General features: G+C 34.6%; 1 protein-coding gene across 7 annotated transcripts in view; it reads left to right on the top strand.

Moving 5' to 3' along the window:
- Positions 1–20,853, top strand: part of LOC120525496 (nuclear receptor coactivator 7-like) — a 179,874-nt gene extending 159,021 nt beyond the window's left edge. For 6 of the 7 annotated variants that reach the window (XM_039747841.1, XM_039747842.1, XM_039747844.1 and 3 more), the window contains 6 exons: positions 7,557–7,704; positions 12,449–12,574; positions 17,229–17,381; positions 17,983–18,078; positions 18,168–18,241; positions 19,180–20,853. In XM_039747841.1, coding sequence (XP_039603775.1) covers positions 7,557–7,704; positions 12,449–12,574; positions 17,229–17,381; positions 17,983–18,078; positions 18,168–18,241; positions 19,180–19,315 — 733 coding nt within the window. In that variant the 3' untranslated portion in view covers positions 19,316–20,853. Of the gene's footprint in view, positions 1–7,556; positions 7,705–10,780; positions 11,046–12,448; positions 12,575–17,228; positions 17,382–17,982; positions 18,079–18,167; positions 18,242–19,179 lie in introns of those variants that run through there. The other variant, XM_039747846.1, reaches the window with a different exon arrangement.
- The last annotated feature ends 687 nt before the right edge of the window (positions 20,854–21,540 follow it).

The following is a 21,540-nucleotide window of genomic DNA, read 5'->3' as shown; positions in this document are numbered from 1 at the left end:
AATGGCTGAAAATCTCCATATCCAGCTTTGAGAAGCTTGTCACATAATACCCAGAGGCTGGAATCACTGCCAGAAAGTGCTTCAACTATCCATCCATCCATTGTCCAACCCGCTGAATCCGAACACAGGGTCACGGGGGTCTGCTGGAGCCAATCCGATCCAACACAGGGCACAAGGCAGGAACCAATCCTGGGCAGGGTGCCAACCCACCGCAGTTTTTGCTTTGTCATCCTGAGGTGTTGTTGAGTGCTGCTTCACATGGGTGGAAAAATTATACTAGATTAAGGCAGCAACCTAGCAAAATGTGAAGGAAATGAAGGGGCTTGAATACTTTTAGAATCAACCATACATCACATGGAGAAAACTTTGCGTGATTTTTCTTTCTTTTTTTATTGTTAAATTTTGATTTTAACATTGTCATTATCATCATTATTTTCATTCCTCTTTTTCCAGATGTTCTAATTATTTAGCCTTTAATTGTTATTGACTACACTTCTAAGATTATAACACTAAAGCAGATGCAGTTTTTCAACATTTGGCATTATTTGCTTTGGAGTCTCCTTCTCTTGTTGTTACCTGTCTTTATTAGGATACAATCAAGGAAGGAAAAAAGACAAAACAGTTAAATGTCTAAAGCTATGGCAAAAATACATACCTTTCTAAATTTCATATAAATGTAAATCTCACACCATTGCTCATTTCTAAATGTGGAATAAGAAATGATAAAAAGAAGACCAACTAATTAAGCAATGAAGTCAGGTACAGGTAACATGACTCGCTGATTGTGAAAGTGGTTGGAACAAAAACATGCAACCACAAGGTGCTCCAAGGACTGTACTTATATGTCAAAGGTTCTACAGGATGTTTAACCTATTTAGCAGCATTTTATTCTATTAACCAGCTTGGTGAAAACGGAAACCCGGCTGCTTAAAGCAAGAAATCTTTTCAAATTACTGAGTTCAACTTGTCAAGCAGAAAAACAGTTATTAAATTTGGGTTTTGTGACAGTTGATAGAGTAAAGACACTGAATGCTCACTCTTCAAGTTTTTTTTCACATTTTTTGAAAAAGAAAGTACTTTTGGCTCTAGCTGCTCTTAACTTAATTTAACCTTTATTTAACTAAGTGTATGCATACGGGAGAAGAGAGATCTGGTAACAAATAATTGTTTTAAATCCTTATAAAGACTGGAGCAGTATTATTTGTGACATTTTGGTTGAATGCTATCTGCCTACACTGTTTCCTGTTTATGTAGCTTGTGTATCTTCCAAGGCTTACGTCTGCCAAGGAGAATCGTATTTACCATTTAGTTGTATCTTTAGTATCTGCCTGAAAAGCTGATCTGAATGGTATAGTTAATATCTCTGTGGTCTTAGTCGGATCATGTCCATAATATCTGAAGATCATAATGTTGATTGAAAACGTAAAAATAAATGCAGCCTTTTAAATTCTGTCTTTCTTGATTATTTCTTAATACTATACAGGACTGCATCAGGCCAGACAAAAGTCTGCTTATCTCATAGACACAGACTTATCCTGACTAGCAGTTCTTTATTTCTTGAAGCCATCCTTGCACTACCCCTTTAATGAAACAGGGACTTAACTAGGGCAGTGTATAATGATCAACTTTAAAAAAATGTGCTACTCAAAATTTAACTTTGAAAATAGAACTACATTTTGGCAATGATCTGTACAAGAACAGACTTGAAGTTAAAACTAAAAAGGAATGTAATAAAGCAAAATATGCAGATTTTATGCCTGGGTGAATGAACAGTGGAAATTAAAGATGCTACTGTAATTTTTTTTCTTAACTTTGCGTTTAAAATTTTTTTTAAATCATGTAGTTTGCTGGATAGTTAATTTTTAAAATTACGTTCACATTAGTCATAACGACTTTGACATGTTTTGTGAAGAAGTTATTGTGCAACATTAGATGAAGATGAAACATTATATCAGATTAGTTGACATTTTCTACTGTATATGCCTTGGTGTATGTGCTTGCCTGGTAATAGACTTGTTACCCATCTGCAACTCCCTCATGTTTGTACTTGTTCCTGCTGGTATGAGTACTTGTTAATGCTAATGGCACTGTATTAGATAAGAAAATTTTTTAAATGGATGTATGCTGACATGCCTTGTTGCTGCCCGTTCTAATTTTTCTCTTGTGTTGCCATACAAAGAAGATAAACAGAGCGATTGTTTGTTAGTGAAGATGTACACGTCCACAAGAGATTAGTTAAAGATGACTCAACATCTCAGAACCTCGTATAATATGTCATTTTTCTAATACTTTGCTGTATTTAGGGACATTTTCATTGTACAGGATCATTACCACTTTAATTATTACAACCTTGAAATAGTTAACACTGAATAATTAATGTCTCTTGTTGCTGACAAGATTTTTTTATGTTACTTAACTGCTTTGGATCTCTGCATCTTACTTGATAAGGGCAGGTTTCAGCTCATTCTGAAAGAGCAGTTACTGAATTTACACTAGTATTATCCTCAGGGAAAATTACATTAATATTTTCTGATGTACATCATCACAAGGCCTATCATTTTGAAGATACTTTGGCAATCTGCATTCTAGTATCTGCAGATAAATAGCTTATTATTCAATACTAGCAAAATACCCGCGCTTCGCAACAAAGTAATGCCTTAAAATTTTTATTAAGAAGAAAATTAAACCTTTTTAAACTGAGGGAAAATATACCAAAAGTATTTGTTAAGGATCTCTTTGTATACCACATTGTGAGTTCGGCCCTCCGGTTGTAATATGACCAAGCTGTGCGCTGAGCTTACTCTTGAGCATGCAATGTACAGTTGGCCATGTGAACAGTAATCTTGTTTCAAATCTCACAGCTTGGATTGCTGCTGTCATAATCGGTTTGAGTTTCATGGTTTGTTTTCATTACATTAGTATTTGCAGGACTTGTGTTGAAGAGACATTCGGTATCTGTCAAGCGTTGTAAGTATACAACCGGTTTCATCGATAACTTCACATTCAGCTTTTAAGAGTTTAAACATTCATAAACATCAAAGTGTCCACTACTGAAATCATCACCTGTGAATCTAAGATGTTTAAGAGGCATTGGCGGTTGTCGAAAGGTGTAAAATATTTGGCCATTTCGGTACACTTGAAAGCGACAGCCAAACAATTCAGGGGCAGCCATCAACTCACATGCAGATCCATAGGTGAAGGGCTTAAGCATTTCACTCTTATAGTGCTCCTGTGTAGTATAATTATCTCCTGTACCATCATAAGTCCACACCTTGAACCTGTCCCAGTCATTCAATACATAAGACACGATGTTCCTCCAGATATCAAGAGTGAGCCTGATATGGCCGTGCAATATGTAACAAAGAGAATGGAAAAGGTAGGTGCCATCTCCGGGCATGGAAACCACTCGGTAAGTGACAGTTCTTTGATCGATGGTGATCACCTCGATAGACATGTTAATGGGGGTACGGTTGGAATGATAAAGGAAATGGGTACCTGAACAATGTAAAGTAAGTCTAAAATACCTACACAATAACTACAATCGTAATAAATGAACAATAAAACAGCGGAGAAGCTGTGGATTAAATAAAAAGGCTGTAGTTATCAGCAGGGAGACGTGAATCCCATGGCGAAGCAAGGAAGGGAATGTAGAGACTGGAGCGACGGACGGCCTTATATAGGCAGGCAGCCAACAATGTGGGAGGCATTGGGATGGGGGACCCAACGCCGCCTCACACGGTGACCGAGCTGCAGGCTATGGAGGTATATATGTACGTAAGTAGGATTCAGTTAGCGTTGGGAACCCGCGTACCAAATTTTCTTGAAGATGGGCCCATAAGTAACAAAGACAGTTGAAAAGTTCAAAATGGCTGCTGACAGTGGCATCATACCACCGAAATAAGTACTTACATTGGTTTCGGTTGGCGCAGGGAAGCCGCCCACCAAATTTCGTGAAGATGGGGCCATAAATAAGAAAGTTCAATATGGCGGACGTTGTTGACCGTTATGACTGTTACGTGTAGAATTTCGAAATGAAACCTGCTTAACTTTTGTAAGTAAGCTGTAAGGAATAAGCCTGCAAAATTTCAGCCTTCTACCTTAGTGATGAGTGAGTGAATGAGTGAGGGCTTTGCCTTTTATTAGTATACAGTAGATTTGTATCATTGCCTGTCTTTAAGGATCTCAATGTAAATCTTGGGGAAAAAAAGAGTTGAAGTACAACAAAGATGAATGACCTGTTGTTTAATAAGTAAATAGATATTTTAAAGTAAAGTGAGAAAGTGACTGCCTGGTATCCCATGTTATCTTTACACGTTTAGTAACCTAAAACCAAGTTCATTATGATACAAAATCAAGATTGCTGTAGCAAGGTATGGAGGTGATTAGTTTAGGTTTCTTATTAGAGAGCCATATATCAGGCTTGACAGTTAAAGATTATTTCATACCAAGAAAGTCTCTGTAATTGATTTATCAACCATGTTAACAATTGCATTCATTTGATAGGGGATTAATTATTTCTGTTTTTGAGATGTGGTAGGCACAGCTTGCTAGAGAACATATGAATGTGACAGTAAGCCATAATAAAATCATACTGGAATGCCCATGTGGAATTTGAGCTCCCAGATTTCTTATTGCCAGTTTGTTGAAAAATCTGTTTGACAGAGGGATATGTAGATATCCCTTTAAACTCTACTATGCAAATATGAGTTTGGAGATATAGTATACGTGTTTGGATCAAAAGACTATATTCTAGTGTAGGAATCTGTAATAAATAGATTAATTCTGATATCCCATCAAAATGTGGATTTTGCATTTGCTACAAATCCACAGGCTGTATGACATAATAAATGGTCAGAAGTAAAGGGGATGATATAGAAAAGAAATGAATAAAAAAAATCTCATGAAAATGATTCTGAAACTTTGTGTATGTATGTACGTAAGTGTATAAATGTATGTGTATATAAAACAGTATTTTCTGTTTAGTTAAAAAGCTGAAATTTAGCAGGATTGTACGTCTAGGCCAATAAGTTTCCACTAAGAAAGGGCAGTTCAATATATCAATATTTAAGGATAAACCCCCACCATCAGAAACACTAAGTACCTTAAAATCACAAAAATGCCTTGATGGATTTGATTGAAATTTAGAGTTTTCTTTTGTCATCATGTTGTAGTTTTGGCAGGAAACTGACTCACCAAAAATTGGACTTTCCAGATACATGTGTATTTATAGTATAGTGACTTGGAAAAACCTGGGCTGTACATGGGATGTCCGTGACTTCTAAAACCAGTTGACTGCACCAGTGATGATTTAGGGATGTCATAGTAAAATGCAGGTAGTGTTTAATGATTGTAATAAATTCAGTAGATTTGTTTTAATTTTGATATTTAAGAGTGTTTTTCTGGTGATCAGTGCCAAAAAAGCCTAATTAATTCCAAAGTGATTCAATGTTCTAAAACAACAACACATGGAAAAGTCCAAGGGGTGTGTTTCCTTTATACAGTAGGCACTGTATATAGTTATATGTATTAATAACTATATTTTTTGCTGTCAGTGACTAAAACTTACACAATAGGGAAAATTAAGTTTACAGTTTTCATTTGCAAATATATTGCATATAGAAGGACAAATCATTTATGTGGTTCATTGTGCAAGATTTCCATGGCAAATGGCACTAAGAGCTGCTGTTGATATCCTATTTCAAATCCTTTTGGATACTTTGTAGCACACTGGTTAGCACTGTTGCATTACAGCATCAACTCTTCGGTTTGAATCTAGCTTGGACAGTCTGTGCAGAGTTTGTCTGTATAGCATTTTCTTCAGGTACTCTGCTTTTCTTTCCACATATCAAAGACATGTTGGTTAGGTTGGTTGGTGTTTCTAGGTTGGCCCCATGTGACTGAGTGTAAGTATATACATATACGTGTTCAATAATAGATGGATGGATTTCAATACCTTTTAAATGAATGAAGCAGCACATTTTGGCTGCTATTCTCTATGATTTGGCAGTTAGAAGTGCTACGTGATTTCTTACTGATGAGCCTGAATAATCTTCTGCTAAGGTGTACAACTCAAGTTAATAATCATCTACAAATGGCTGACTCGTTTGATTAACTGTTCCCCTTGGTAAATGCTACTAAATAGCTTATCTTAGCTGAAATGTTTTACTATAAAAGTGCTTGGAAGAAGCAACCCCTTCACATTTTTGGGTAACTGGAAACTTGTTGCTTTCATCTTGAGCAAAGCTTGTGTATATCTGTGACAATGGGTATTGCTTATAGCGTTGGAGAGTGAGTATTTGAAGGAAATTAGTGACCACTGAAGTCAGTTACTGTCTTTTTCTTTTTCATCGGATATATGAATAACCATTTTATTTCAGTAAATTCTTAAAATACATGTTCTTGTGTAGCTGCTTGGACATTGACACATTAAGAGTGAGAAACAATGCCATACTCCTGGCATCATTATGGGAATTTGTTTTTCCCTATAATGTAAACTGTAATTTTCTAATAAACTGTTAAATTGGTAGTTAAAAAAGAAGAGAGTTTTACCCTGAAACTTTTAAGAACTTTATGAAGAGCACATTTTGAATTAACAGGAGGAAAACGCAGAGGTTTTGCATTGTTTTTACGAATTGCAAACACTTTATTAATTCTGGCATCTCATGCTTAAAGTAAAGTCTGATCTAGACATTAATTGTCAGTTGAGAATAAAATAAATGGTGTTTTCTCTTTAATTGCTGTATTTTTCAGCTACTGGAAAAGGTTGACCAATGATCTAATAACCTTATTTAGTGTCAAACGTTTATCTCCTAGGAAGCACCTATTGTATTGTTTTTTTTCCCTAAAATACATAATGATATGATTATGATTATTACCAAACTGAAAAGATTCATGATTGCATATTGAAACTCTAAAAATAATTGATTATAATGCATTTAATGTTTGCTTCTTCGTGCCAATTCATAGGCTCTTGATTTTATTCATGAATTTCTGTTTCATATTTACTTTTTCCAAAACTGGATTGGGGGACCCAAACCTTATATTGGAGGAAATGATCTTAAAAGGAAGGCTATTTTATTACAAGGCAAACTCATACTGTACTACCACACTAATTCATACAGGGCCAATGCAGAGTTTTCCATTCAACCTGACCATTAGGTCTTAAAAGTATGGAAGTCAGAATATCTAAAGAAAACACTTGTAATGTATGCAGTAATGCTTTCTGTTTTTCATATTTCCCATTCATGAAGAAAGTTGATGGAAATTGGTCATAATAAGCAGATGTGAATTTGTTTTTCTTTTTATATTTTTAGTTCATCTGCTTTATTTTTGCTTGGGTGAAACTTAACCAGTGCGATTTTAGTGAACCTGTCTGTATTGCTTAATTTTAACTAAATAAAAATACATTTTAGCTGCTTGTTCTGGCTAAAATGGGTAGAATGTTTATTTAAATATGAGTTGGGAAATGAGTTTAAAATGAATGTGTGTTTATTAGTGGTAAGATATAAATTCTTTTAAAAAAAACACTGAACTTTATTTAATAATTCTCTTTTCAGAGTGGATCACCTTTACACTTTTTTTGTGCAGTGGTCACCAGAGATTTATGGCAAGGATGCCAAAGAGCAAGGCTTTATTATTGTGGAAAAGGAGGAACTTAACATGATAGACAATTTTTTTAGTGACCCAGTCCCCAAAAGCTGGGAGGTAAGTTTTGCTTTTAACCATCACTTCTCAGCATTAGTAATTAAAAGTTAAAATTTGTGTGGCTGCTACATAGCATTTGAAGCCTTTGAAATTATTTTTTTTATAACATCCATGTTGTAAGATTATTTGTTGTGTGTAGTCAGTCTGAATAAAAGAATCATGCTGTAGTTCATGATCTGAAGTGTTTTTTTTTTTTTTCTACAATTGGCTATTGACCTGGGACCTGTCAGTATCTCAAAGCGCCTAAATGTCTCAAATACTAACCCAGTCACTGTCTATGTGGAGTTTTCATGTTCTAAATTGGTTCAGTGTGAGAGGATGTAGTTGAGCATTTCATGTGATAGACTGGCAGCCAATCCAAAATCATAAATGCCAAACATATGTTTTTTTTTACTATAAATTGTTTCCTAAAAGCATATTTTCAATTACTGATTGTGTAGCAGCCCATAGTTTTATTTGGTAAAGTCATTATAATATGTGAAGCTATATTCTTTACATACTGCCTGCAATTGTATTATTGTATAAATAATACAAAATAGCTGTATTCAGTTAACCTTGCCCCAGAATTAAAAGTATTGTCTGAGGATACATTAAAGAAATTTAAAACAGAAAATATTTAAATGTCTTCAATAGTACAGCATGAGAAGAGGCCATGAAATATGTTGAATAAAAAGTATGAATGATTAATAGATCTGTAAGTAGCAAACTAACGAGATTCAACAGGAAGTGTTCCATCTGTCATGATCATAACAAAAGAGCTTTATTGAAAAATGTATATTTTCAAAATAGAATCCCAATCTTATTATAAGACAAGGCTAAATGCTACTCTGTCATCATCCAATTGTATACTACATGCTGAGACCTTATTGGATCTTTTGTTCAAAGAGTAGTTCCAGTGTGAGACATGCTGTTAAGTAATCTCGCCTTTTTGTGATTCAGATAAACTGAGCTGATCATGAGCCTGGCAAACTGAGGTATTGAGGTGGCATGCATTTAGAGATGGCTTTTCTGTGCTTGATGATTTTGTGGCAGCTATTGTGGATTGCTGTATACAGTATGCTTTTATAATATTGATAAATTGTAGAACAAGTAATAGTCTCTTGTGTAAGTTTAATTGATCAGTTGATTAATGCTGTAACTTTATTTAAACCTGCAGATTGAATCCAATGTATATTAAAAAAAGTTTTATAATTTTATGTAATTGTGACATTTATATTTCACATATGGCAGTATCGTTTGCTTTAGTGTAGCCTCCTACATAATTTACCATTGCATCATTTAACATATGAAGTGATACTCTATCTTTTTGGGAAAATTCTTCTATTACATTTTTTGGGTGTTTAATTATGTAAATACACTTGAAGCAGTTGTATTTGTTGCATGTCCATGTTTACTCCTAAACGCAATGATAATGTCACTATAATAGTTCTTTCTCAAACTTATAGTTGACTAAAATCATTTAGTTGAAAAGTTTGGTACAAAGCTGACACACATACACAGACTTGTGATATGTACATCCATTTACCTACACTGGGCTACTTTAAGCCTAAAGTGACTAATCACAGTACTGAAAAATGAAAACCTAATTAGGGTATAAGGCAGCAATTGTGAGGTCTTGATGTAGACTTGGAAGTCTTTCTAATACCTCACAGCCAAATAACATTTATTTCGACAACCTGCTATATATGTTTTTCATAGACTGATTTACCAGTTAGGATTTAGGTCAGTAAGCATCCTGTACACTCTAAGTTGGCCCCTGTAAAATTGGCCAAAAAGCCTAAAAATCAAACCCCAGAATATAATCACTTGCAAATATGTACTTGCATTTACACAAAAGAAGGTGGCTCATTGCTTTATGTGATGCTGTGTTATTTGAAATGTATGCTGAATGGAAAAAGTCATTCAGTGGCTTTTGGTGCCACTTCCATCCAACTGGACCAAAAATAGACAGAATTGCATGAAGCAGAGGAATCATCAGTTGAGTGTAGTAGATCACCTTGTCAGTGAAACCTCTAGCATGCAATCTGAATACTATAGTTCAGATCTTTCTCTAAAATATATAACTAGACTATTCACAAATTTCAAGAAATAGTATGAGAAATATTAAACTGCATTCCTTTCACCATGGATTGATCCTCCTGACAGGTAATGCATTTGGAAATCCATATTCAACTTAAAGAACTCTGCATTTGTTTACCTGTAACATTTGAAATGTATATAATGCTGATGAAAACTAGAAACTATTGGTAAGTAATCAAATTATTACAGAGTCAAGTGTACAAGCACATTTTCATTAAACAAGCTACATTGCATTACTTTTTTCAATTTAGAAACTAATATACCAGTTCTTACTTGTAGAACAAAGCCCTGCATTCTTAGCAAACTATCATTGTTGCCTCTGTATTTTTCTACAGAAACTTAGCGATATGTATCAGTATTTCAAACTAGACTACCTATAACTGAGTAAGATAAAGTTAGGAGATGACGTCTGGAAAGAGAAGAGAAACACTCAGAAAATTAATGCCTTTAATAACATGCTATGACACTATAAACCTGAACCTTTGGAATATCCTTGTTTAGAGCATTTTTATTTTCAGTATCAACCCTTGTATTGTATATCTGTGTTTTTAAATGTCTGGTGTTTATAAAAGACACCCCATGAACACAGGGACCAAGTTTTAATTCTACGGCTTTCTCCTCCCCCTTCATATGTTTAAGCATGTGCAGCTTCCATTTAAAGATAATCATCCACTATTTTTAAAATTTGAGTTTAGATCAAAAACCAGTAAAAGAACAGGGTAAAAACATTAGGAACTTGTGACATATTTAAATATATCCTATAACATGTGGCACTCTGTATCTTTAAACTGAATAAAGAAATATTCCACCGTTTTACATATATAAGTAAAAAACTACTAACTACTAATATGTAATTTTCTTTATGGTTTAGCAAAGAAGCAGCCAGGGGCACACTGCAGTTTGTAATTCTCAACATTTGTTCAATAACTGACTTCCTACACATCCATAGTTGAACCACTTCTGAAGAGTACTAGCTGATTTCCTGTACTAACCATATATGGGCATCCAAAACCCTACCACTTCCAGGAATGTTTACTTTCTATTTTAGAAAGAAACAAAACTTATTCCACTAGCTTAATGTGTCAGATCCTGGCTATATAAATAATTGCAAGCCTTTGTCACTTGGCAAACAAGCTGCAAGCATGACTGGACATGGAAAGCAGCTACTAACTAAAACGCTTTTCACATTGAAAGGAAGACCGATGCTACCCAATATCCAGATAGTTTATTATGCAAAGGAAAATAAAGATCCTTTTGTGGAGGTTGGGCTTTTTTATTTACTATGAGATATTTCGGGTGTTTAATAGTAAAATATATGAAATGCATGTTTTGTTTCAGTCAGAGTAAACTAATTTCATCACCTTTTTGTGTTTTGCTCTGTCACTATTTAAGCAAAGGAGTGCAATGGGAGTGTAGATGTGATATCTACTAGTATATGAAATTTACATAAAATGCTAGCCGTTATTTTTTGTTATTTCTTTTGAGATCCACTATTAAAATGTAAAGCTGACTGATTGAAAAGGCATTAGTTATACTCCTTTTTTCATTTCAGTGTTAGCAGTTATACATGTTCACTTTTTTTATTATTATTATTATTTCCAAATCTTCGGCACACTGCATGAAGTTTCCCATGTGAAAAGCAAGGAGTGTTTAGGCAAAATGTATTGATAAGCATCATAAAAACAATTGCTGGTTACAGGATGATTTCTTAGAAATATTTATAAACATATATAAAAACATCAAAACAGCAAATGTAGCCTTTGTAAATGTTGTTATATTTTTGTTTAGAATTATTATGCTAGTTGTGAATTTACAAAGAAAAAAATTGTGATTGTACTGGAAATACATTTTTATTTATTTTGTTGTTATTAATGAGCTTTTTTAATTCTTGCGTGTCCTCATAACTTTGTGAAAAGAAAGTAGGGCTTTTGAATATCATAACACATTCAGCTGCAAGGCATACTGTGAAAGAGACACTCCGATTACCACATCCCATATCTAACTGGCAGGGGCGACTGCTGAAGGCCCAACATGTAAAGAAAGATCAAATCCATTTTGTAAAAAAGTTATTGAAACAGATCTTTGGCATACTGTAAAGCATTTGAAGTTACTGTTTTTTTTAGTTAGTGATTGTTTTTTGCTTTGCATTAAGCAAGCATTATCACAAAGCATTTTACACAGTAAACAAGAAAAACGGAGATGGAAGCCAAATTACTATACGTGACTTGTGTCCTTGATTTTCCACTATTTCTCTAGTCATTATAAACACTTGAAAGTAAATTCATGTAATAATATAAGCTTCTATGGTTCGGAAATCTATATATATTTAACTATTATTTGAACCTGCCTCTCTAGTACATATTTCAGGAGGTCAGCATTGGATGCAAGGTAGGAACCAACATGGATTAGGAACCCAGTCCATAGTGGAATAACTTGCGTCACGCTTAGATCTAGCAGTCTTTGGAACTTTAGGAAAAAAAATGGTTTCCTGCGTAAATACCCACATGAGTGGTGGGGAAAACATCCAAGGTCCATAAATAAGGCACAACTACCAATTTATATTGTAGTTTTATTGTGTTTGTCATATTTGCATTAAGAAAATATGTATTTTCTTATAGAATGTAATGTAGAAGAATATAAATTGTGCTTTATTTTTAAACTGTAGATTATTACAATAAATGAGGCAAAACGACGACAAAGCTGTGGGAGCTATGAGGATGAACAGCTGGAGGATCTTCTTCCAGTCTTAAAGGACCAAAGTGCACTATTAGATGATATTCATGTTGAAAAGGTGGGTTCTGAATAAATGGCAACATTTATTTATCTTTGATTTGTTTTTTAGTAATATACTGTACTTGTTGACTTTGGTACATAAATGTTGTTAAAGTCTGTTTTTGCAGAGTTTTCCCATTTTTAAAAAATAAATGGAGACTCTAGGCATTCACGAATAAATTACTGTGAATGTGCATACGTGTGATAGACGGCTGAAATCTACAGCCTATTGTTCTGCAGAGCAGCAAACAGAACTGAATGATGCATCAGTCTGTTGAACTCCTCTCCGACATGTTTCAAGCTGGCTTAAACATCTTTTGAAAGCTAATGTAGTCACGGCAAGAATATGCCAACTAAAAGCGTACACAAAGCAGCCCAGGATCGTAGCTCCGTCTATTTGAGCGCATGTCAAACTGAAATCAACATTGCTTGCACTGTTTATTCTAATATAAAATGTATATGTACATTCTCAAACTGACTTGATCCAATATAAAACCATGATGTGGGCAGAGCCAGAATAGGGTACAAGTCCATTGTAGCACACACACACACACACACGTTCACACATTCTAACACACACTGGGGTCAGTTTAGTTAATCCGTTTACGATCACATCTTTGGGATATGGGGAGAAAACTGGAGCACCTGAAAGAAGGACCACATAGACACCAAACATCATACACATGAGAACTAGATATGTGATTCGAATATAGGACACTGGTTCTGTGAGGCATCATTGGTGACCACCCCGGAGATACATAAATTGTACAATTTAATTAAGCTTTTACTTTTTGACACTTATCCAATGTAAAGCTGTGATAGTAGTCACATAAAGTAATATTCAGTGTTGGGGATAATCTGTTAAAAGTATCTTGAGGGACACAATACAGTAACTCTTCATATTCACAGGCAGTGTGGCATAGTGGTTAAGGCTTTGGACTTCAGCATTTGAAGTTGTGGGTTGAATACCTGTTACTGACAGCATGTGACCATGAGCAAGTCCAATTGGAAAAACAGAAGAAATGTAACCAAATGTATCATATTATTGAAAGTCGCCTTGGATAAAGGTGCCAGCCAATTAAGTACTTCTGTTCTTAAAGTGTCCATTTAGTTTTAATCCAACAATTTGCTATAGATATGTTGAAACTGTGTGGTCTGTTGTTGCAGTGACCAGGGTTCACACCGCAAATTTTGGGGATTTGTGTTAGGGAAGGGATAAAGGGGATGGATGTTATTTGTTTCAGAGCACACGAAGGACTGCTTGTATTTAAAAAACACAAGAAAAATATCAAATGTAACTTGTGCTTCTTCTCAATTTCATTAAACTTATTTAATAGGCTTAGGATTTAATAACAAATGATGGCCAATGAAATATACAGTTTTTATACAAAAGAAGAAAAATTAGTGCACTGTTTATAACTTTTTACATTTTATAATAATTATGTAATATTAAGTTACGTATTTTGTAAGTAATGAGTAATGTAGCCAAGTTTCTGTTAAAAATAACATTCTCCAATATTGGTAAAAGTAAATACTGTATATATGACTGTACTAATCAGCAGGAGGTATACATATATATATGTTGTAATAGACCCTGCTCAATTCATAGAAGCATTGTCTGGAATAATCTGACCCAAAATTCATCCTTTCTTTAAATGAAAATTGTGTTGTGACTTTTGTTTACAGAAGCAAATCACAAAAAGCAGTTCCACTGTGATAGTCGGGGTTTTATTTGTAATGCTTTTCCACCTAACACAGTGAGGTACACAAATCAAATGGCGGTGTCTCCGTTCTAACCAGTTTTATTTCAAAGAAGTATATGGTCCTAAAATAATAGCTGCTTTTAGATGCCATGTAAGTCACATTCAGCTACCTAAGCAGAGTGTAAACTCTTCTGAATATATAACTGGAGTGTGAAAGGGTACAAATGAAAAGTAATTTAGGATATTTTAAATTAAACAGTTACATGAATATAAATATTCTCAGAGAGATTTTCTGCCCCTTGTGTAAGTGCATCCCCTAGTTACCTTGTATTGCATTTATCACTGTTCAGCTGTATTTTTGGTGATAAAAATTGAAACATAACATTAAATTATTTCTTTTTAATGTTACAGATAAATTTCTGATTGTTTTTAATTTTATCATAGAAAAAAATAAAGGATAAGATTGATATTTTTCAACTCCGAAGTTATTCCTTCATACATGCATACATATATAGTGTATATATATATATATATATATATATATATATATATATATATATATATATATATATATATATATATATATATGCATTTGCCATGCAAATTTGTGTGCTAAAGTTATGCGATTTCTTTAAATTGAAAAAAATAAATAGCTAGCCTAGCAAGCTTATGGGGCACAAGGCACCACCAGTAAAATAAAAAGCCTAAAACCTTGGCAAAAGATTTAATTTAAGAAAACATGCGTTCTGTGTTTCCAATGCATGCATGTGACACCAAAAGTGATCTGTAAATAATTATTTTATCTCATATCCCTGGTTCTATTGTTCTCAAGATAAGGATACATATTCCGTTCTGTAGTGTGAGTTCTCACATAAATATGGAGTAAATCAGAATAAAACCAACCACTTGACACAAACAGCTTACTGTGATTTGGTGTTTTAAGAGGAAACCATGCCTTGGAGGGTGAAAATGTGTTGTGGAAGAAGACGAGGACTGAGAGAGTGTGCACAACTGGTGTTCTTTTAAAATGGCTGTATCTCATAATGTTTTTTTTTCACCAATGACATGTATAAACTATTTTACAATGTGTGCAGAATTGCAAGAAGCAGATCAATACTTCACAACTGTCTTGGCTTGAAAAATGGACATTCTGAAATTTTTAGGCTTTTGTTTTCTGAGCCTCCTTTGCCCCACAAGGCTCCACTATAAAATAGCAGGACTAGCTATATATTTTTAAAAATGTATAGAAAATTCTTAACTTTAGAGCATAATTTCATGTGGCTAACATTAGGGCTGCAACTAATGATTATTTTGGTAGTCGACTAATCGTTCAATTTATTTTTTGATTAGTCACGATTATTTCATGCCTGACTATTTTGATGCCTGTGAACTGTGGTTGCACATCCTGTTCTGGGCTCCAGTGCATGTCTTAACCTCATCTGCTCACGTCTGTCAACCTGTGAATGTCACCCAGATGTCTCTGCATTAACACAATTAAAATTAATAATAATCAAATTAAAATAAACCAGTGAAACATGTGAATTTGAAAATAATCAGATGTTTTTATATTAGTGTGACCATCACAATAAAAAAATACATTACACAATACAAACTAAAGTGCATGTAGTCTTTAAACAAAAAAAGTGCTTTTAACTTAACCAAAAAATACATCATTACAACTGAAACGTTTTTCATATTTTAGTAATAAATGACAAAATGTCTATATAATGTGTATAATCTAATATAATGTGTAAAGCCTGAAGTGTAAAGATCAAATAAACACTTTCACAAAAGATTCAAAGATGACACAATAGCTTCCGTGGTGCAGTGGTAGGAATTGCTGACTTATAATCAAGAGTCCCCCGGTTCGATCCTGTCTGCCTCGTATATTTACCGTTTTGTGTAGTGAGTTGCTCTTATTGTTAATATTATACAATAAACACATACATTTGATTTGCGTCTGTAACAGCCACTGTATTAAATGTATTGTACTTGTAAAAGTTATTATTTTTTTTTTTTTTTACTTTTATTCTGTCAGTCACGATCACGATACATACTGCAACATTCTTCTTTGTTTGTAGGACTGTGTGAAGTCTTGACAAACAATAACAAACGATACTGCCTCCAGACGTTCATGTAGTGCATTGCAGTTACAAAAACCAATGTGGTTCTTTGTGACTGGAGCCTCTATTGAAGGTTCTGTTCATGACGCGTCAACGTCATCGATTTCGTCGCCTAATCGTTGCAGCCCTAGCCAACATATGTGTGTGTGTGTGTGTGTGTGTGTATATATATATATATATATATATATATATATATATATATATATATATATATATAGTAATCTAGATGCTGTACAGCGCCTGACCTGGCACAGACTGATGCAGAGGCACGTACAAAATAAACATTGACTTTATTCTTCTCTTCGGCCGTGGGACACGTCTTCCCCGTGTCACACAGCCCAACACAGTCCCAAAGCAAAAGTACAACACCACAAAACACTCTCTTCGTCCGCCACTCCTCCTCACCAAGCTTAGTCCTCCTCCTCCTCCTGACTCTGGCGTATGAGTGGTGGTGCCTGGGCCCTTTTATAGCCCACTCGGAAGCGTTCCAGGTGCTTGACCACCTGGTCCTAATTGCACTTCCTGGTGGGGCTGAATACTCATCCAGCCGGGCTGTTGACTCCACGCAGTAACCCCTAGCGGCCATCCCATCTCCCAACCTGGCTGTGGAGGACTCCATCTCCCATGGAAACAGGCGGGAGGCTGGGGAATCATAGTCGGCCCGGGAGGCTACACCATGTTGGTGAAGAAATCAATTTGACTTGGAATTAAAGTTATTTAAGTACTGTATTTGATATAGTCCACCCTCTAGAGTGTAAAATTATTTTTTCAACACATAGTTTTGTTTTTATCCTAGAACTGTTGTATTGCAGTGATATCTTGTGCTAAACATTTGTTTCTCTTTCAGTTGGCAGCACACCTGCCTGCAAGAACTCAAGGTTATCCATGGCGTTTGGCATATAGCACAGTACTACATGGCACCAGCCTAAAAACTCTATATCGCAACATGGTTGAGCTTGACAGTCCTGTAATTCTAGTGATCAAAGACATGGACAATCAGGTATAGTTACCATATGGAAATTTACATTCTGCTGTTCCTTATAAATATATTTTGATATTTTAATGGTTTTAGAATGGTTTGAAGTCCATAAGCAAACTGAGACAAAAAAAGTTGATTTTATGCAACAAATATGACAAGTAAAAACATCATACATGAAATAACAGTATAGCTTATTCAGATGCTTCTGGAAGTAGGCTTCATATCTGACAGGCAGGTGTAAATATCGGTGTAAAGATATTTACAACAGATATTATATATTTATATGTTATAATAATATTAGTTGCATTGATTTTTTTTCTCTAAACTACATATTTTAGGAATAAACCTGATGACAATTGTGAGTGGACTTTCAAAAGTATATACTGAAAATGATCAAAAATGCATACATTATTTGCATTATTTTATGAAACATTCTATAATAACAGGTGCCCCAGGGGGTTTCTACTTGTACATTACAACACACAGGAACATTTTTATAGCTGCCTTACAAGTACATTTGCCCTCTTCCTAAGAGCCATTCATTAGGCCTTTGCTGGAATGTGAAATCCACATGGTCAGTCATAATGTTAACTGTTTGTTTTCTTAACAATCTCTTCTGCAGGTTTTTGGAGCTCTAGCATCTTCCCCTTTCAGAATAAGTGATCACTGTTACGGGACAGGGGAGACATTTTTATTCACTTTTAACACAGACCTTAAGGTAACTTACAACACCATTGTGTAAAATGTTAATTGTAACATCCAAAGTTTTGAAAAATAAGCTCTAAACATTTTTTAATCAAATAATAGGTTTTCCATTGGAGTGGTGAGGATACATATTTTATTAAAGGAGATAAGGATTCATTACAACTTGGAGCTGGAGGGTAGGTATTCTCAAAATAAGATTAAATTCAACATTTTTAACTTACAAATTAGGAAAGGAAAAAGCTAAAGGGGAGAGCTGGTATACATTTATTGTAATGGCTGTCAGTCCCAGTTCTATTAGAGTTGCAGTTACAAAGAAACCTATGGATGTAGCAATTTGTAAAATCTTAACCATTCACTTTGCCAATATGAAACTCATATAATCCACTTTAGGGTTTTTACAGGGACTGGAACTCATGCTGGCATCCTCAGGCACAAGGCAGGACACCCAAGTTTTTTCAATTGTGTTTCAAACTTTGCCATTCTTGAATTTTAAGACTTTATTTTATTGTTACATTGCCCTTGATTAGTCAGAAGTTAATTCAGGTATATTATTTAATTAATCTTTTTGTAAAACGCTTCTTAAAAAGTGCTTTCTGATAAAAGAGCTATATCACATAAAGATCAAATAAATGTAATTACTCTGCTAAACCTACTAACTGAACATTTTCAATTTAAAAACATCACTTTTTCTTTGTATCTCATACATACTGTTTTAAGGTTTTTTACGTAAATGCTGCCATATACAGGATAAAATCCAGTTATGTGATGTTGCTGAATTTTTTGTGTCCAAAGTGACTTATAAATCACAAATGTTCTCAACAATCAGTTGCAGTTGGAAAGTTAAGTAGTTCAGTCAGTTTCACACAGTGAGTTAGTTATGGAGACTGAACCAGCACCCTTACCATTTTATAGTCCATCTCTCTCCTTATACTATATACGTGTTCTTTAACAATTGGCAATTAAAGTGTTATTTTTTGATCACATCTAATGACTACATAGTTTTTCTGAGGTGTCCAAAACAACATGCAAAGGGCTCTGCAAATAGAATTGGGAGCATTTCCAACAGGTCACTATATTTTAGTAATAAAGTTTTATTTGCCATCTCTTTTTGCAGGGGGCATTTTGGTTTGTGGCTGGATGCCGATTTATGTCGAGGCTCTAGCAGTCCCTGTGAAACGTTCAACAATGAAACTCTATCAAAAAGAGAAGACTTCATCATTCAAGACCTGGAAATTTGGACCTTTGACTGAAAACCAATGTGAACAACTGAACTACCTTAGTCTTGTGCTTAATTTACACACCAAGGGCTAACATTCAGCTGAGTTAAAGAACTAAAGGCTGCCTGCCCTTTCTAATGCAGCATCTTCAATCCTGCCTTGCTCACTGCATGCTGTTGGTTGATCGTAAGCTGCTTTATAAAATCAAGTGCACATTATGTGAGAAAAGGAACCTCCCGCTGCAAAGGCAGAAGACTCTGCAGCTTCCTTCCTGCTGTGTTATGGAACTGGTCTGACTGAGAGCTAAGGAGCTTGAGGACTGTTTTAGTTAAAGGGAGCTGTTTCTGCAGAATTGTTGTTAAGCTTATTAAATATTCATTTGCTTTGTATTGATTTGTAATGTAATGCTGGACAAATCTTGAGTAAGTTGCCTACAAAATGAATTGTTTAACAGCAGACAGGTAGAAAGAAGTGCACAAAAGTGTTCAAAACTGGAGAAAAATGGATTGGCATTCCAGGAGTGGCTCTCTGAAATTTTTGCTTCATTTCCATGCTGTGTGTCCGAATGTGGCCTTTTTTAGTACCCAGGGAACAAAGTTGGATTACAAAGTTGATATTCATAGACTGAAAATATATTTGACTTAATTTTACCCATCAAATGAGTAAACCATATTAATGGTATAGATTTTTCGCTTCTTTTTTTTTTAAAAACTGCAATATTTTGACTTGTGTTCATTCCAGTACATTGTGTGATCCATGTGGCTTCTTTTTTTTATGAGATTTGGCATGGGTGATCTTTCAGTGCTGGCACTGAATTGTCTGAAATTTTGATTTTTTGTTTTTGTTACAATTCTTGTTTTTTATATTTTAAATGAAAGTTGGCCTGATTTAACCCAGTGGGTAAATAAGTAGGGTCCAAATTCTCTGTACAATAATTCTTGGCTTGAAAAGAAAGTATATTGAAATGTGAAATTGTACCTGAAGGCAAGTGAGTTGGCTATGACCAGAAGGAAGAACACACTAAAAGGCAAAAAAAAAAAAAAAATGTCAGTGTTGTTTTTGTTATCTTAAGCTTGGATCAAGCATGATACAGGGTATCTAACTGCAAGCTGGTTTTATAATTAAGTAAAAGCAAATATAAATGCACATTTTGAACTAACACTGTTTTAAAATGTGTCACATGTTAAAAGCAAGGTGCTCCATTGGATATTTATTTCTTCTAGTGACAAAACATCCCATTTCCCTGCTTTTGCAGCACTGATAATTGGCTCTTCTGATGTTCCAATCTTTCTTTATCATCATGTAAAGGGAATCCATTTTTTTATTCCAGATATTTACAACTACATTTAAATGATTGCTACTACTATAAAATGTCAATATTTAATTATTTCTTTACATGTTTTGCAAGAAAATGCAAGTGCACTGTTTACAAGACCCACTATGTACAGCAGTTCTTGCAGTGTTCTTTGTGAAACCAGTGCTATATTCTCTGATCTGTGGTATTACCAAAATTGTATTGATTGTGACAGAAGCACTGTTTTCAATAAACACATATATGCATAACATCTACATTTAGTGCGTCTCGTTTTTTTGTTTTTTTTTTCTTTCAGCTGAAGATGTTCTTCAAGGTATTCATATTCAGAAATTACCAGAAAAGCTGCTTAGCTTTCCAGTAAATACAACAAAACAGATGGAGTATCCTCTTCACGTGCTCAGCATGAGCCACAGTATTACAGTGGCTTTTAATAATAATAATAATAATAATTCTTTGCATTTATATAGTAGGTGAGCAGTAGCTTTGCTTTACTAAAGTACATTAAATAACAAGAAAAACCTCTTGGAACACAGTTTCAGCCTAATTCTCCAATAGCTACTGAACACCAGGTTTCTTTTTAGTTTGGATTAAATATGTCACACATGGGTATATACAGTACATCCACTGGCTCAGTATTGCCTTCTGACTGAATGCTAGGAGTGCCCAGGGTCTTTGCAGGATTATCAGTGGGCTCATAGTATGTGAATGTTACCTGCAGTAGGCTACTTAACAGATTTGAACCCAAGACTTGTCAAAAGGTCAAGGTGTATGATATTAATGCCATGAAAGGTGAAAGTCTTTGTCTTGTAAGTCATAAAACACTGTATGAGACCAATAACATAGATATTTAAACTACTATATCCTTACAGGGTGAGGGTTAGCTGCTGAATGTTTAAATAAAGTACATCTTTATAGATATAGAAACTAAACTGCTGAGGGGCAA

The sequence above is a fragment of the Polypterus senegalus genome, chromosome 3, assembly GCF_016835505.1.
Source record: "Polypterus senegalus isolate Bchr_013 chromosome 3, ASM1683550v1, whole genome shotgun sequence".
Taxonomy (NCBI): domain Eukaryota; kingdom Metazoa; phylum Chordata; class Cladistia; order Polypteriformes; family Polypteridae; genus Polypterus; species Polypterus senegalus.
The sequence above is the reverse complement of the archived record's forward strand: the minus strand, read 5'-3'. Positions and strand labels throughout refer to the sequence as shown.